Source organism: Acipenser ruthenus, chromosome 9 (genome assembly GCF_902713425.1).
Source record: "Acipenser ruthenus chromosome 9, fAciRut3.2 maternal haplotype, whole genome shotgun sequence".
Classification (NCBI taxonomy): Eukaryota; Metazoa; Chordata; class Actinopteri; order Acipenseriformes; family Acipenseridae; genus Acipenser; species Acipenser ruthenus.
The window spans coordinates 25,735,438-25,751,940 of NC_081197.1; the positions used below are offsets into that span (position 1 = coordinate 25,735,438).

At 39.4% G+C, this 16,503-nt stretch overlaps 1 protein-coding gene across 1 annotated transcript in view; it reads left to right on the forward strand.

Moving 5' to 3' along the window:
- smpd1 (sphingomyelin phosphodiesterase 1) overlaps positions 1 to 16,503 on the forward strand; it is a 62,200-nt gene that overhangs the window by 6,311 nt on the left and 39,386 nt on the right. Inside the window, exons 2-4 of the mRNA XM_034010034.3 lie at positions 862 to 1,634; positions 2,594 to 2,765; positions 3,555 to 3,631. Coding sequence (XP_033865925.2) covers positions 862 to 1,634; positions 2,594 to 2,765; positions 3,555 to 3,631 — 1,022 coding nt within the window. The remainder of the gene's footprint in view (positions 1 to 861; positions 1,635 to 2,593; positions 2,766 to 3,554; positions 3,632 to 16,503) is intronic.

The window sequence follows — 16,503 nt, forward strand, 5'->3', positions numbered from 1 at the left end:
TTGATGCTGGCTGAATAGCGACTGCTCCCGGATATTTAGCTGTCTACAAAGACAAACACAGACAGTTAGCAAAACAAACAAAACACTTCACACTCACTCTACTTTTTAATTACGTCCGTTCTCTCAACGGGTCCTTTCCGTAACCATAGCAAAGGACCAGATCACTGGGGACACTTCCCCTAAGGCCAATCACGTTTCCTCCTATCCGTGACTAACACATCGCCTACTGCATTCAGGCGCTGACTTCTGGTATCATGGCCCCACCCCCTTCCTGGATGGCTGGCTTCCGACTGACCCTGGAATAAACTGACAAACCTTCACGTCCGGGGCACTCTGCTCCGGTTATACAGTGTCCTCACAGGTCGGGAGGGAGATTGTTGATTAGGATTCATTAACTCTTAGTCACAAACACAAGTTATTTAAAAAAAAAAAAACTGTTTTTTGCAAAGTCTGTTTTTATAGAATCAAATCCAGGTATTCCTGAAACTGTTCTGGACTATTGCTGGTTTCATTAACAACAGTAAAGAGCAGTTTTAAAACATTCTAACTTTGTGAATAGAGCCCAGTGTCTTTACAGTTATCACTCTATTCTGTGATTTTTCTCAATAAGTTCCATTAGAGATGATGTCCAATGCAAGTTAACCTTTTAACTCCCACAGTGTTTTAACCTCTAAACCGGGATTATGTTTGGTTACTGTACATATTTGATGCAACATTTTACTCCAGATTTGTTAAAAATAACAATAATATAGATTGTGGTTTTAGAAAAGTTGTCTTACTGTTTTCTAGTAGTTATCAGGGACTGGGAAACCATGTAACCAGCTGTAGTCCAAATGACTTGCTCTCTCTTACTCCCCACAGAATGAGGCAAACATGGACCAAGTTGCTACAATGGCAGAGGAGGTCTGTATCAGGCTGCATCTGGCAGATGGAAAGGTTTGCATTCAGATCATTGAGCTTTTTAAGGGTGATTTTATCTCAGCACTTATGCGTTCGCTGCTCCGGCCTGACGAGGTGTGTGCCCTGCTGGTGGGCTCAAGCTGCGGCCACTTCGACATCTACTCTGACTGGAATGTTAGCCTGCCCAATGTGCCCAAGCCTCCTGTGGTACCGCCAACCCCTCCCAAGCCAGGTTCCCCTCAGAACCGTGTTCTCTTCCTGACTGATATCCACTGGGACCGTGACTATGCAGAAGGCAGCAACCCTGACTGCAAAGACCCATTATGCTGTCGAAATGTGACGGGACATCCACACAGACATCACAGGGGTGCAGGACGCTGGGGCTCCTACAGCAAGTGTGACCTGCCCTTCCGCACTGTGGAGAGCCTTTTGTCGCACCTGGCAGAGAGTGGCCCCTGGGACTGGGTGTACTGGACAGGAGACATCCCTGCACACAATATTTGGGCTCAGACACGAGCCCAGCAACTACTAGAACTCAGCACTATTTCTCAGCTTATCCACAAGTATCTAGGTGATGTGCCGGTGTATCCAGCTGTGGGAAATCATGAGAGCACGCCAGTCAATAGCTTCCCACCACCCTTCATCCGGGGAAATCATTCATCAGCATGGTTGTATGACCGAATGGCAGAAGAATGGGGGGCCTGGCTACCAGCTGAAGCTCAGGACACAATCAGGTGGGTCTGAAAAGTTGTTTATACTGGGTTTTGTTGTTTTATTGTCTTGTATTTTTTGTATTTAGGTGTACAAAAAGTATTTAGTTTATTGTATTACCTGCATTTTCCTATCTGCCATTTTATTGTAATCTTTGATAAAGATTTGATTGATTGACTGATTGATTGATTGGTTGATTAATTGATTGGGTTAGTCAACCCATTGGCCCGTCAGATATAGGATGAAGCAGGATCGCAATCATAAGGAAAATATATACTGGATTCTACCAAGTTGGAGGTTGATATAGAGTGGAAATTACTGTACTTAAAAAGGAAGGAGAGATTTTAGTGCTTTAACATTTTTATTGATAAATCTATGCTTGGCATATAAATTAGTACCATAGAGGCATTACTTTTATTTTCACAGCACAATTATTTTCTTTATTTTCTATGGTAAAGATGTATTTGTTCTTTTGCACTATATTATTAATTAAAATATCTAAAGTAAAAATCATTATTTCAAAAGCAGTTTAAACATACTACTGGGATTGAAAATACCAGATACATATAATTTATTTGTCAAGTGAAATGTATGTATAGTTGAAGGTAGTTTTGCCAATTATAGTCATTGTAACCCATGACAAAATGTTTTATAATAAGGGTTGCACAACAAAGCTATGCAACACTTCACATTTATAACAGTAGACTACATATTTTCATGTGCCTATATGGTTTGTCCTTTTAAACATTTATACAGTACTGGTATAGTACTGATTTTTATAATTAACTTCCCTGTGCTGTTGCATCAAAGTTTAATAACAGTTTTTTTTTTTTATATTAAGTTTTGTTTTTGATGCAGTGACTCCTATAGTTGCCCACACTGACCATTCTTTTTTAATCTCACATGCTGCCTTTACTGGATAAGTGATAAAGATGTGCAATAGTTCACATTATGCTCCTTTGTCCTGTTTCTCTTTCGCCAGAATAGGGGGATTCTATACTGTGAAGGTGCAATCTGGGTTACGTTTGGTTTCCCTCAACATGAATTTCTGTGCCAAGGAGAATTTCTGGCTCTTGATAAATGCAACAGACCCAGCGGGGCAGCTACAGTGGCTAATCAATATCCTGCAAGAATCTGAGAGCAAAGGAGAGAAGGTGAGGGTACATATCTCAACTGTGCATTCCTCAAACCGAAGGGATAATGGTTATTATTATTAAGTCCCACATAAAGGACAGTATTGAACAAGAGAGTACTAGATACAGATATTTGTATTCTCTCTCACAGGGGACTAAACCCCTGGCGACAGGGAAATGCAATTGTGATTACACATAATATTACATAATACATTTTCTACATGTTTAAAAATCATTTGATCAAAATGCCATTCTCCTTATAGTATGTCCTGGAAACGCTTTAGTTTTTGCCCTCTTCTTTTTACAGTAAGACATACTTTTAAACACTGTCAATGAACTCATTGACAGTGAACTGAGTTGTGAGTCCAATATGGGCACAGTACAAAATTCTGGTGCTATTTGTTCATCGTTTGCCATAGCAAGCAGCCTTCTTTCCTTTTGAAAGAGAACATAAAATAGAGGTTTGTGTGGGTGGTATGCAGATATAATGGTTTATCCAGTTTTCAAATGAAAGTGCATTTCATTATAATTTTGTGCCACACTTGTTTCAGGGTTGACTTTGTGATTTAGTCAATTAGCCAGGTGTTTTATTTCTTGGCAAATGCAGTCTGGACTTTTATAGTGTTTCTTAAAAAAAAGTTTTGCAAAAAAATAGAAATGGATACACCTGTTTCCCTGATCATTTTTTTGCAGTTTGTTCACAGGTAAAATATAGAACTTTTCTAAGGAAGTGTTTGTAGGAGCTATCTGCTAGCTGCTACATAGCCCCACTAACCACCACACACACTTGTCCTGTTTTCCTTTTTTAAGGTTCATATTATTGGTCACATCCCGCCTGGCTTGTGTCTGAAGAGCTGGAGCTGGAACTACTACAGGATTGTCAATAGGTAGCTAATTATTTTCTTTACTGTTTGACCACAATGGCTTGGTTTGGAATTGGTAAAAGCCGGATATCAGATTGGCCTGTTGCATAAATTATTCTGTTTATGTTGCAGTGAGAGATCAGTTTGGAAATGTTTGAAACAATGATCAAACAATATATGGATTTGTTGATCAGCCTAATAAGTAGGCCACATGTGTAAAACAATACATTTGTGTGTATATAGATAGACCTACATTAAGACGCCCAGTGCGTAATTTATTATATTTTAATTTAATATACATGTACTAGTGGTTAACCCTGTAGGCACCAGAACAAAAATAGTGCAAACTTTGTATAACATAAGAACATAAGAAAGTTTACAAACAAGAGGAGGCTATTTGGTCCATCTTGATCATTTGGTTGTTAGTAGCTTATTGATCCCAGAATCTCATCAAGCAGCTTCTTGAAGGATCCCAGGGTGTCAGCTTCAGCAACATTACTTGGGGGTTGGTTCCAGATCCTCACAATAATGTGAAAGGTTGCATGTAGTTGGGCTCATGACATGTAACATAAGGTTACATATTGTAGCGTTTTTGGGTTGTGCCCTTATGGAATCAGACATTGTTGTGGTAGAAAACTGGTGTAACAGCCCGTGTTTCATTAGAATAAAAATAGGGGGGAAGAGCACAGGGTAGACAGAAAGATGAGGGAGGGATCGTGACGCAGACACACACACACACACACACACACACACACACACACACACACACACACACACACTGAACTGCCTTTAACATTACTTCCCTTGATTTAAATTCAACACTTCTCACAAAATGTCCGAGCATCTTGTTGGCCTTTTTTATAGCTTCCCCACATTGTCTAGATGAAGACATTTCTGAGTCAACATAAACTCCTAGTTCCCTTCTTCAATTTCACTATCTCCCATATGATATTTATAATGCACATTTTTATTGCCTGCATGCAATACTTTACACTTTTCTCTATTAAATGTAATTTGCCATGTGTCTGCCCAGTTCTGAATGCTGTATAGATCATTTTGAATGACCTTTGCTGCTGCAACAGTGTTTGCCACTCCTTCTATTTTTGTGTCGTCTGCAAATTTAACAAGTTTGCTTACTATACCAGAATCTAAATCATTAATGTAGATTAGGAATAGCAGAGGACCTAATACGGATCCCTGTGGTACACCACTGGTTACCTCGATCCATTTTGAGGTTTCTCCTCTAATCAGTACTTTCTGTTTTCTACATGTTAACCACTCTCTAATCCATGTGCATGCATTTCCTTGAATCCCTACTGCGTTCAGTTTGAGAATTAATCTTTTATGCGGGACTTTGTCAAAAGCTTTCTGGAAATCTAAATAAACCATGTTGTATGCTTTGCAATGATCCATTGTCAATGTTGCATCCTCAAAAAAGTCAAGCAGATTAGATAGACACGATCTCCCTTTCCTAAAACCATGCTGACTGTCTCCCAGGATATTGTTACCATATAGGTAATTTTCCATTTAGATCTTATTATAGTTTCCATAAGTTTACATATAATAGATGCCAGGCTTATTGGTCTGTAGTTACCTGATTCGGTTTTGTCTCCCTTGCTGCTTGTCTGTTCGCCTGACAATTCCTTCTCCTCTCGTATCCAGCCCGCAGCCCCACCACCTCTCGCTCCTGAGAATCTGTTTGGAGGAGACCGCTCGGTAGCCTCCGCCTCCCATCCAATTAGCACTCTCGCCATTTGTCCATCATGGAGGTCCTCCGAGAATCTTAAAGGAGCCCGCCACCTCTCGAGATCGTTACAATATTAGAATTCTATTACATACTGCAAATATGCACACACCCATTCTATGAATATGATTTGAGGTCATCTACAAAGTGTGTTTGTAGCCTACTTACACACATCTGGAGATAAAGTACATAGTGACCATTGATGGGATTTGGGTCCAAAATTTGGGGGGCAAAACAAATTCAGAGCTACTGAAACATATGAACTGCTTTTTTTTTTTTTTTTTTTTTTTTGGTGATCGCTACATTTTTCAGTGAGTAAGCCGGGATTTGAACAGTGGACCTCCTGGTTACAAACCCTTTTCTTTAACCACCGGACACTCCGCTATGCTTGTCTTTGGATCCAGGCAATCCTTCTACTGGGGAGCTATTAGTTGCTTGCCTTGCTGACATCAAGTGTTGGATGTCACAGAGCTTCTTAATGTTGAATTCTGACAAAGCAGATGGGGAAGCTATAATAAAGGCCAACAAGATGCTCGGATATATTGTGGAAAGTGTTGAATTTAAATCAAGGGAAGTAATGTTAAAACTTTACAATGCATTAGTAAGACCTCATCTAGAATATTGTGTTCAGTTCTGGTCACCTCGTTACAAAAAGGATATTAAAAGGCATGTTGTATGCAGACAGGCTAAAAGAATTGAATCTATTCAGTCTTGAACAAAGACGACTATGAGGTGATCTGATTCAAGCATTCAAAATCCTAAAAGGTATAGACAATGGCAACCCAGGGGATGTTTTCGACCTGAAAAAAGAAACAAGGACCAAGGGTCACAAATGGAGATTAGATAAAGGGGCATTCAGAACAGAAAATAGGAGGCACTTTTTTACACAGAGAATTGTGAGGGTCTGGAACCAACTCCCCAGTAATGTTGTTGAAGCTGACACCCTGGGATCCTTCAAGAAGCTGCTTGATGAGATTCAGGGATCAATACGCTACTAACAACCAAACGAACAAGATGGGTCAAATGGCCTCCTCTCATTTGTAATCTTTCTTATGTTCTTATGTTCTAAAATAATTGAGTTTAAAACAAAAATGTTATAAAAGTTGAATTTTAAAAAAGGACAGAAAAATGCAGTTTAAATTATAAAATAGGCACACTAAGATAGAAAAGCTCTTTATGAAAAATTTGTTTTCAGTCTTGACTTAAATATAGTGAGTCCCAGCTTCCCTGACATAAGGCAGAGCATTCCATAATTTAGGAGCTTTACAAGAAAAGACCCTTCCTCTTGTGTTACTTTTATTCACCCTGGAATAACCAGCAGCCTCACATCCTGTGATCTAAGAGTGTGGTTAGGAGTACACATGGTCTATAATTACTGTGAGTAGCTGGGTGCTAATCCATTCAGGGTCTTGTATACTAAAAGCAACATCTTAAAATCAGTTCCAAACTGCACAGGGAGCCAGTGCAAAGAGGCCAAAACAGGAGAAATATGCTCACTTTTTCTGGTTTTAGTCAGAATTCTAGCGGCAGTGTTCTGAATGAGCTATAAGCGAGACACCACATGTTTTGGGATACCAGAGAAAAGTGCATTACAATAATCAATTATAGATGAAAAAAGGCATGCATCTGTCTTTCAGCATCAGATACAGAAATAATAGGTCTAAGTTTAGCAATATTTCTCAAAATGATAAAAGGATAACTTTCCTAATTAAAGTCTAGATTGCTAGATCACGGTCAAAGGTGACCGCTACATTTTTAATTTTTAGTTTTAGTTCTGAGAGACTGACAACATTTAACTCCAAATAATCCCACATTTTGTAGTTGGTTCTGTGGGGCTACTAGCCTAACCTCTGTTGAACATTAAAATGTTTTGAGACATCCAACACTTGATGTTTGCGAGGTAAGCAGTTAATAACTCTCCAGCAGAAGTATGTCCTGGCTTTAGACAAATATAGCCTAGTATCATCAGCATAACAATGTAAGTTCTTCTCTATTGGGGAGGTGAAAACACCATTGTCTGAAGTTGTCTGCAGTTTTCGACAGGGCTCCATTTTAGGCCCTTTGTCACTCGTATGTAAAGAAAATAACATTCTCCCCAGACAGCTGATTTATTAGTGTGGGATAATATGGTAATTGGTAAGTGCTGATCAGCTAGAACTGATCAGGTTGTGGTATTAAACAGACCACAGTTAGTTTGTTCTGTGATGTGGTGTGTGGTAACAGTTGGGAGAAAGTTGTATGGAGAGAAGATTGTGAAATAAAAAAAAAGTACTTAGGGGGGGAAAAAACAAATAACAGTGATTTTGGGTGGGGTAAACAAGTCTAGCTTGATTGAGTTAGAGTTTGGTTTATTTTGTTTATTTCTGTTTTGTGTAAATATTAAAGATTGCACAACCGCACATTAAACCTATTATTGACTTCAGCGTGCTATATGATGAAGACGGGTTTCTGTGGCTGTAGTGACCTTAAAATAACTAAGAAGGAAGGTGCTACATCACACATGGCAACAAGGATGACATTAAAACTGTAAGAGGCAAAAAAAAAAAATTGAAGAAATGTTAAGGGCCATAACAGGCCCCTGCTGTACAACAAGAGGCCAACCACGTACAGCGAGAGACCAGTCAGCGACTGAGAGAATCAGAGCGGCTGGCGCTGGAGCCAGAGCTGCTGCCACCGGAAACCAGATTGCTGCTGCCAAAAAAAGAGAAACACCAGCAGCCTGAAGTACGCAGTGTGAGTATTGTGAGGAAGAGGCCCACCAGTGGAGTGACTGCACTGATGTCCCACCATACTGGTGTTGACTCTGTGAAGAGTTTGGACATGGATGGCAAGATTGCCCATACCCAGAGCCAGAGAGAAAGGAGATGCCACTGTCTCTGGAACCAGAGGGAGAAGCACTGCTGCCTCTGGAACCAGAGGGAGAATACACTTCCATCTCCAGAATCAGCACCAGCAGGTCAGGTCCCTTGGCCCGTGCTCCTAGACACCATGCCGTTGCGTCTGGGCCTCGTGTCGCTGGGCCTGATTCTCAGGTTACTGTACCTACAGGCACTTCGCTCCCTGTGATAAGGATGACTTGTGGTGATGTCAAACCAGGAAGAGACTAATATAGACTAATAATATTGCGAGTGAAACTCTGATGCTCAATAAACGAACACTAGACACTAAACAAACACTAGACAGAACACAGAACAAAACACATTAACAAAATAACCGGCACAAGAGTCAAAACAAAAGGAATATACAAAACACTCAAGAAGTAAATAACACAGGACAAACGGCACAGCACAGAACATGAAAAATACTCACCGCATACCTCTAACGCCAACATTACCTCTAACACACTAACCCTTTCACCACCTGTGTACACCTTATTTATACACATGTGGCTGGAGCCTTAATTAATTATTGACGACTCCAGCCACATTCCTACGTGTGTTTGCAAGGAGGATTTTAACTCCGTCCCTGCCACCCAATACTTCTCAGATATACAACCCTGTGCCTCGGCAGGGCTCTTGCCCTGCCACACTGCCACCTCCCCCGATGCCACAGATGTTGCTGCTCTGTCACTAGACATCACAGCTGTTCCTCCTGTCTCCTGCTTCGCTACCCCGTTGTCACCGGACGTCACAATTCAGCCTTCTCCCCAGGATTTTTAAGCCGGACAAGTGGTTGTTGTCGTCCAGCTGAAAAATCCTGAGCCATCTGTCTTGCAGATACTACTGTGCCTTTAATGATAAGGATTGATTGTGCTGCTAGCAGACTAGATCGCTTGACAGCTGTGTTGCTGTGTTACGTCTTGACACAACATTTAACCAATCAGAGTTGAATGGGTGGGCTTTCCCTTTTAAGCATCTCGAGAGGCTGAAACGTTAAAATTACAGACGTGCTCAAATTTGTTGGTACCCCTCCACAAAAAACGAAGAATGCACAATTTTCTCTGAAATAACTTGAAACTGACAAAAGTAATTGGCATCCACCATTGTTTATTCCATATTTAATAGAAATCAGACTTTGCTTTTGATTTTTTATTCAACATAATATTGTAAATAATAAAACAAATGAAAATGGCATGGACAAAAATGATGGGACCGCTAACCTAATATTTTGTTGCACAACCTTTAGAGGCAATCACTGCAATCAAACGTTTTCTGTAGCTCTCAATGAGACTTCTGCACCTGTTAACAGGTAGTTTGGCCCACTCTTCCTGAGCAAACTGCTCCAGCTGTCTCAGGTTTGATGGGTGCCTTCTCCAGACTGCAAGTTTCAGCTCTTTCCATAGATGTTCGATAGAATTCAGATTAGGACTCATAGAAGGCCACTTCAGAATAGTCCAATGTTTTGTTCTTATCCATTCTTGGGTGCTTTTAGCTGTGTGTTTTGGGTCATTATCCTGTTGGAGGACCCATGACCTGCGACTGAGATAGAGCTTTCTGACACTGGGCAGTACGTTTCGCTCCAGAATGCCTTGATAGTCTTTGATTTCATTATGCTCTGCACAGATTCAAGGCACCCTGTGCCAAGCGCAGCAAAGCAGCCCCAAAACATAACCGAGCCTCCTCCATGTTTCACTGTAGGTATGGTGTTCTTTTCTTTGAAAGCTTCATTTTTTCATCTGTGAACATAGAGCTGATGTGACTTGCCAAAAAGCTCCAGTTTTGACTCATCTGTCCAAAGGACATTCTCCCAGAAGGATTGTGGCTTGTCAATATGCATTTGAGCAAATTCCAGTCTGGCTTTTTTATGTTTTTCTTTCAAAAGTGGAGTCCTCCTGGGTCTTCTTCCATGGAGCCCACTTTTGCTCAAAAAGCGACAGATGGTGAGTTCAGAAACTGACGTACCTTCACCTTGGAGTTCAGCTTGTATCTCTTTGTCAGTTATCCTTGGTTCTTTTTCTACCATTCGCACTATCCTTCTGTTCAATCTGGGGTCGATTTTAATCTTGCGGCCGCGCCCAGGGAGGTTGACTACAGTTCTATGGACCTTAAACTTCTTAATAATATTTGCAACTGTTGTCACAGGAACATCAAGCTGCTTGGAGATGGTCTTGTAGCCTTTACCTTTACCATGCTTGTCTATTATTTTCTTTCTGATCTCCTCAGACAACTCTCTCCTTTGCTTTCTCTGGTCCATGTTCAGTGTGGTGCACACAATGATACCAAACAGCACAGTGACTACTTTTCTCCATTTAAATAGGCTGAATGACTGGTTACAAGATTGGAGACATGTGTGATACTAATTAAAGAAACTAATTAGTTTGAAATATCACTATAATCCAATTATTTATTCTCTTTTCTAAGGGGTACCAACAAATGTGTCCAGGCCATTTTAGAATATCTTTGTAGAATAAGCAATAATTCATCTCTTTTCACAGCTTCTTTGCTTTATTCTATGACATACCAAAGGCATGCAAGTATACATAATAAAATAGCTTTTAATTTCATCACTTTTCAGGAGGAATGAAGCATTATTTCAATGAGCTGTAAGGGTACCAACAAATTTGAGCACGTCTGTATTTAATAAAGACTGCGCAGCCACGCATTAAACCTACTATTGATTCCAGAGTGCTATATGATGCTTTACTACAGCTACCTTAAGTGCTAAGGGAACTATACCAGAGGAAAAATAGGATTGTTTTTATTGGTTTCGATTAAATTAGAATAATATGACAATCTAGCCAAGGCAACGCCAGAGCCTTCCTATATTTTATCTGATGGATTTTCCATGCAAAGTCATGAACATGCAGTTTAGATTCCTCCCATCATTCTGATTTATGACCCTCATATGCAGCAGTTCTTTAAGTATCCCTGTCAAGCTTTTTTGACAAAATACATTAAATAAGCATACAAGGGATTTAGACCTCTTCATTTAGCATTTTTTTTTAATGTGACACCATTTATTCAATGTTTCAAATTATTGTCATATGCAGCTGACTCCTAAAATGATAATGATTTAAAATGTTGTTTTTAAAAGCACTGTTTAAAAAAAAAAAATAATAATAAAATAGCCCTTTACAAAGCATAGAAAGATTTTTTTGTTTTGTTATTTCTGTGTTTGTTGATCGGATAGCTGATTGCTTCAAGCTTAGAATTTTCAGTCACTTTGCAGTAAAATAAGACCAATTCTATTACGCTAGTCATGTTTGTACCCCAAATGTATTCAATTAGCATAACTGGAATTTTGTGCCAGTGGTCTCGTATTACTGCTGCAGGCTACCAATCTCAGCACCAGGCTTGAGAAACCATTTGGAGTTGAATTATAAGAACATAAGAACATAAGAAAGTTTACAAACGAGAGGAGGCCATTCAGCCCATCTTGCTCGTTTGGTTGTTAGTAGCTTATTGATCCCTGAATCTCATCAAGCAGCTTCTTGAAGGATCCCAGGGTGTCAGCTTCAACAACATTACTGGGGAGTTGGTTCCAGACCCTCACAATTCTCTGTGTAAAAAAGTGCCTCCTATTTTCTGTTCTGAATGCCCCTTTATCTAATCTCCATTTATGACCCCTGGTCCTTTTTTCTTTTTTCAAGTCAAAGAAGTCCCCCGGGTTGACATTGTCTATACCTTTTAGGATTTTGAATGTTTGAATCAGATCGCCGCGTAGTCTTCTTTGTTCAAGACTGAATAGATTCAATTCTTTTAGCCTGTCTGCATACGACATGACTTTTAAACCCGGGATAATTCTGGTTGCTCTTCTTTGCACTCTTTCTAGAGCAGCAATATCCTTTTTGTAACGAGGTGACCAGAACTGAACACAATATTCTAGGTGAGGTCTTACTAATGCATTGTAGAGTTTTAACATTACTTCCCTTGATTTAAATTCAACACTTCTCACAATATATCCAAGCATCTTGTTAGCCTTTTTTATAGTTTCCCCACATTGTCAAGATGAAGACATTTCTGAGTCAACATAAACTCCTAGGTCTTTTTCATAGTTCCCTTCTTCAATTTCACTATCTCCCATATGATATTTATAATGCACATTTTTATTGCCCGCATGCAATACTTTACACTTTTCTCTATTAAATTTCATTTGCCATGTGTCTGCCCAATTTTGAATGCGGTCTAGATCATTTTGAATGACCTTTGCTGCTTCAACAGTGTCTGCCACTCCTCCTATTTTTGTGTCGTCTGCAAATTTAACGAGTTTGCTTACTATATCAGAGTCTAAATCATTAATGTAGATTAGGAATAGCAGAGGACCTAATACTGATCCCTGTGGTACACCACTGGTTACCTCACTCCATTTCGAGGTTTCTCCTCTAACCAGTACTTTCTGTTTTCTACACGTTAACCACTCCCTAATCCATGTGCATGCATTTCCTTGAATCCCTACTGCGTTCAGTTTGAGAATTAATCTTTTATGCGGGACTTTGTCAAAAGCTTTCTGGAAATCTAAATAGACCATGTCGTATGCTTTGCAGTTGTCCATTTTCAATGTTGCATCCTCAAAAAAGTCAAGTAGGTTAGTTAGACATGATCTCCCTTTCCTAAAACCATGCTGGCTGTCTCCCAGGATATTGTTACCATATAGGTAATTTTCCATTTTGGATCTTATTATAGTTTCCATAAGTTTACATATAATAGAAGTCAGGCTTATTGGTCTGTAGTTACCTGGTTCAGTTTTGTCTCCCTTTTTGTGGATCGGTATTACGTTTGCTATTTTCCAGTCTGTCGGTACAACTCCTGTGTCAAGAGACTGTTGCATGATCTTGGTTAGCGGTTTGTAAATAACTTCTTTCATTTCTTTGAGTACTATTGGGAGGATCTCATCCGGCCCAGGGGATTTGTTTATTTTAAGAGCTTCTAGTCCCTTTAACACTTCTGCCTCTGTTATGCTAAAGTTATTTAAAACTGGATAGGAACAGGTCGACATGTGGGGCATGTTGTCCGTGTCCTCCTTTGTAAAAACCTGTGAAAAGTAATCATTTAATATATTTGCAATTTTTTTTTCTTGATCTATGATTTTGCCATTTGTGTCTCTTAGACATTTAACCTCCTCTTTGAATGTTCTCTTGCTGTTATAATATTGGAAAAACATTTTGGAATTGGTTTTAGCCCCCTTAGCAATATTGATTTCTATCTCTCTCTTGGCCTTTCTAACTTCCTTTTTGACTTGTGTTTGCAGTTCCAAGTACTCTTTCTGTGTGCTTTGTTTTTGGTCCCTTTTAAACGCTCTGTAAAGTGCCTTTTTTCGCTGAATATTTTTTTTAATTGATCTATTAAACCATTTTGGCCATTTTGTTTTAGATTTAGATTTGTCTACTTTTGGGATGTAATTGTTTTGTGCCTCTAGTACTACATTTTTAAAAGACAGCCACCCTTTTTCTGTGGATGTTTTCTCTATTTTACTCCAATCTACTTCTATTAGTCTCTGTTTCATACCTTCATAGTTTGCTTTTCTAAAATTGTAAACCTTAGCTTTAGTCATTACTTTTGGGGTTTTAAAAAATATTTCAAATGAGACCATGTTGTGGTCTGAGTTTGCCAATGGCTCTCTGACCTCTGTTTTAGTTATTCTGTCCTCATTATTTGAAAAGACTAAATCAAGGCATGCCTCCCCTCTAGTCGGTGCCTTGACAAATTGCGTTAGGAAGCAGTCATTTGTCATTTCCACCATTTCAATTTCGTCCATCGTGCCCCCCATTGGGTTTTCCCATTTTATATGGGGGAAGTTGAAATCCCCCATTAGTATGGATTCTCCTTTTCTACACGCATTTCTAATGTCATTGTACAACAGATTATTTTGCTCAGCGTCTGAATTTGGCGGTCTATAGCATGCTCCTATTATTATGCCCTTTGAATTTGTGTCCATTATTCTGACCCATATTGATTCTGCATTGTTTTCTTTGTCCTGATTTAACACCTGGGCTTCAAGGCTATTTCTTATGTATAGCGCTACCCCTCCGCCTCTTCTGTCCTGCCTGTCTTTCCTATACAGTGTGTACCCACTAATATTATATTTGTCTCCATCACTCTCAGACAACCAAGTTTCTGTAACACCTATCACATCGTAGTTACTTGTTAGTGCAGTAGCTTCAAGTTCTAACATTTTGTTTCTGAGACTTCTAGCATTAAGATAAATACATTTAATAGTGGTCTTACCTGAGTTGTTGCCCTTGTTTTGATGTGGTCTCCCTTCTGTTTTTTTGTTTTCTCCCCCCTTCCTTTCTAGTTTAAATGCTTCTGTACCGCCTGAAGGATCCTTTCTCCGAGTAGATTGGTTCCCTAATCTAATATTATTATTATTATTATTATTATAAATATAGCTGCAAGCAGCAATGACCGGGGTCCAAGCGCCATACCATGTGACTGTATTTCACATGTGGCATAGTAGCCCATTGGCCTCTACTAATCTTTGTAGTATATTGTACCATAGGTGATCCCTTTAAACATATTTTGAGCCGATTCGCTTTCTTAATCAAACACTAATTACCAAAAGAAGTTGTTTCTTTTTACCCTCATATCTTGATTGAATTAACAAACGACGTGTATTGATCTCACCTGATTCTATTTGAACCTGCATTTCGTTCTGGCTCTAATCGCCGAATTCAGCTTATTAATTTCCACTGCGTTAGTTTCTAGTAGTGCGTTGCTAATTTAAACAATCTGGTATTCAGTTAAGGCTCAACAACTATTAGTTAAGGTTTAAAGGGATGGAGAGACATGGAAAATAAAAAAGGAAAACTAGAAGCCCTAGTTATAAGCTGGTTTTGCATTTGACCTTAAGGAGAGGTCATAGGTCATGGTCAAGGCAATTTTTTAATAAACATATATGGGTTCCGATATGTGGTCAATAGTAACCATGACCCTGTCTGCACTCTGTAATCAGTTATAAGCTAGTTTTGCATTTGACCTTAAGGATTTATTCAGGATTTATTAACGTACAAAAATTAAAGTAAATAAAGGTGGTCATGTGACAGTTCCAGCCATGGTAACGCACAGAGGACACATACAGCAAGCTGTACAAAAATACAAAATAAAACACACCTTATAAAATGAGGTGTCCTGCTCCAGGAAACGGCTACACTACATAACCCTCGTTGTACATCACATGGGATCACTATCCCCTACTATCCTACTGCTGAGCCGGTATTCATACAATGACTCCTGCTGCTTCATACGGCCTTGGCTGGGCACTGCCTTCACAAGCACCGCTTGCAGTTTCAGGGTTGCGTAGTTGTCGTCCCTGCAGAGCAGACCCTCTCCTCCCAAGTATACGCCACTCATCAAACAAATCAACTACAAAAAGACACACAAAAAAACAATTTCTCCATACAAATGATACCAACACTAATTTACACATGGGCTGGGCAATCACCCTGCTACAACCCCTTATTCACTCTTAAAACATGTTTCCGTTCAAAATCGGATGCAACATTTGAAATGACGATGGCTGGTTCAATGTCGCTATACATTAAAGAGTAAACTTGTATACAAAATTGTATTGTGTAATTACCAATGCAGTACTTTTTAAACCCCATAATTTATTTTCATGTAGACAAGTCACGAAACCACCCCAGTCTGTGCCAGGTAAATTGAAGTAATTTCACCTTCATTTTTCTTTTGAAAGTAAGAAATTTATCAATTTCAAGCACCAAAAACAAGTTCAACCAGTCGCTACTGCTAAATCCAGCCACGCTTAATAAATAAAACAAAAAACGTCAAAGTATGAGTATTGTGATTTATTATTTATGTTTACTGAAGCATTTCTACTTCTAAAAAATGCAGAGGCATTGTGCTTCACTCATACAAGTTGAAAACAGCAAAGTACATGAGCAGCACAGAGCGCTTTACCATAGGCACAATCATCAGATGCATGCTTCCCCCACCATAGTTGAAAACCACTCAGTCGGAATCACACATGCGTACGGTGGAAAGTGCAGACGTGATAGATTCCATGGGCAACTAATGCTTTAGTACAGACATCTTGCTCCCTACAGTCAAGTGAATGCTAAGTGTGCATTACTCAAGTAACAGCAGAAAATACAATATACATGGGTGTGGCAAAGTGGTTGATTGTATATGGGTGCAGGAGTGATGCAGTGCGCAATGAACAAACAGAGAATTGTAATCCAGTTGGAAACAGGTTTTATTAAGAACATAAGAATGTAAGAAAGTTTACAAACGAGAGGAGGCCATTCAGCCCATCT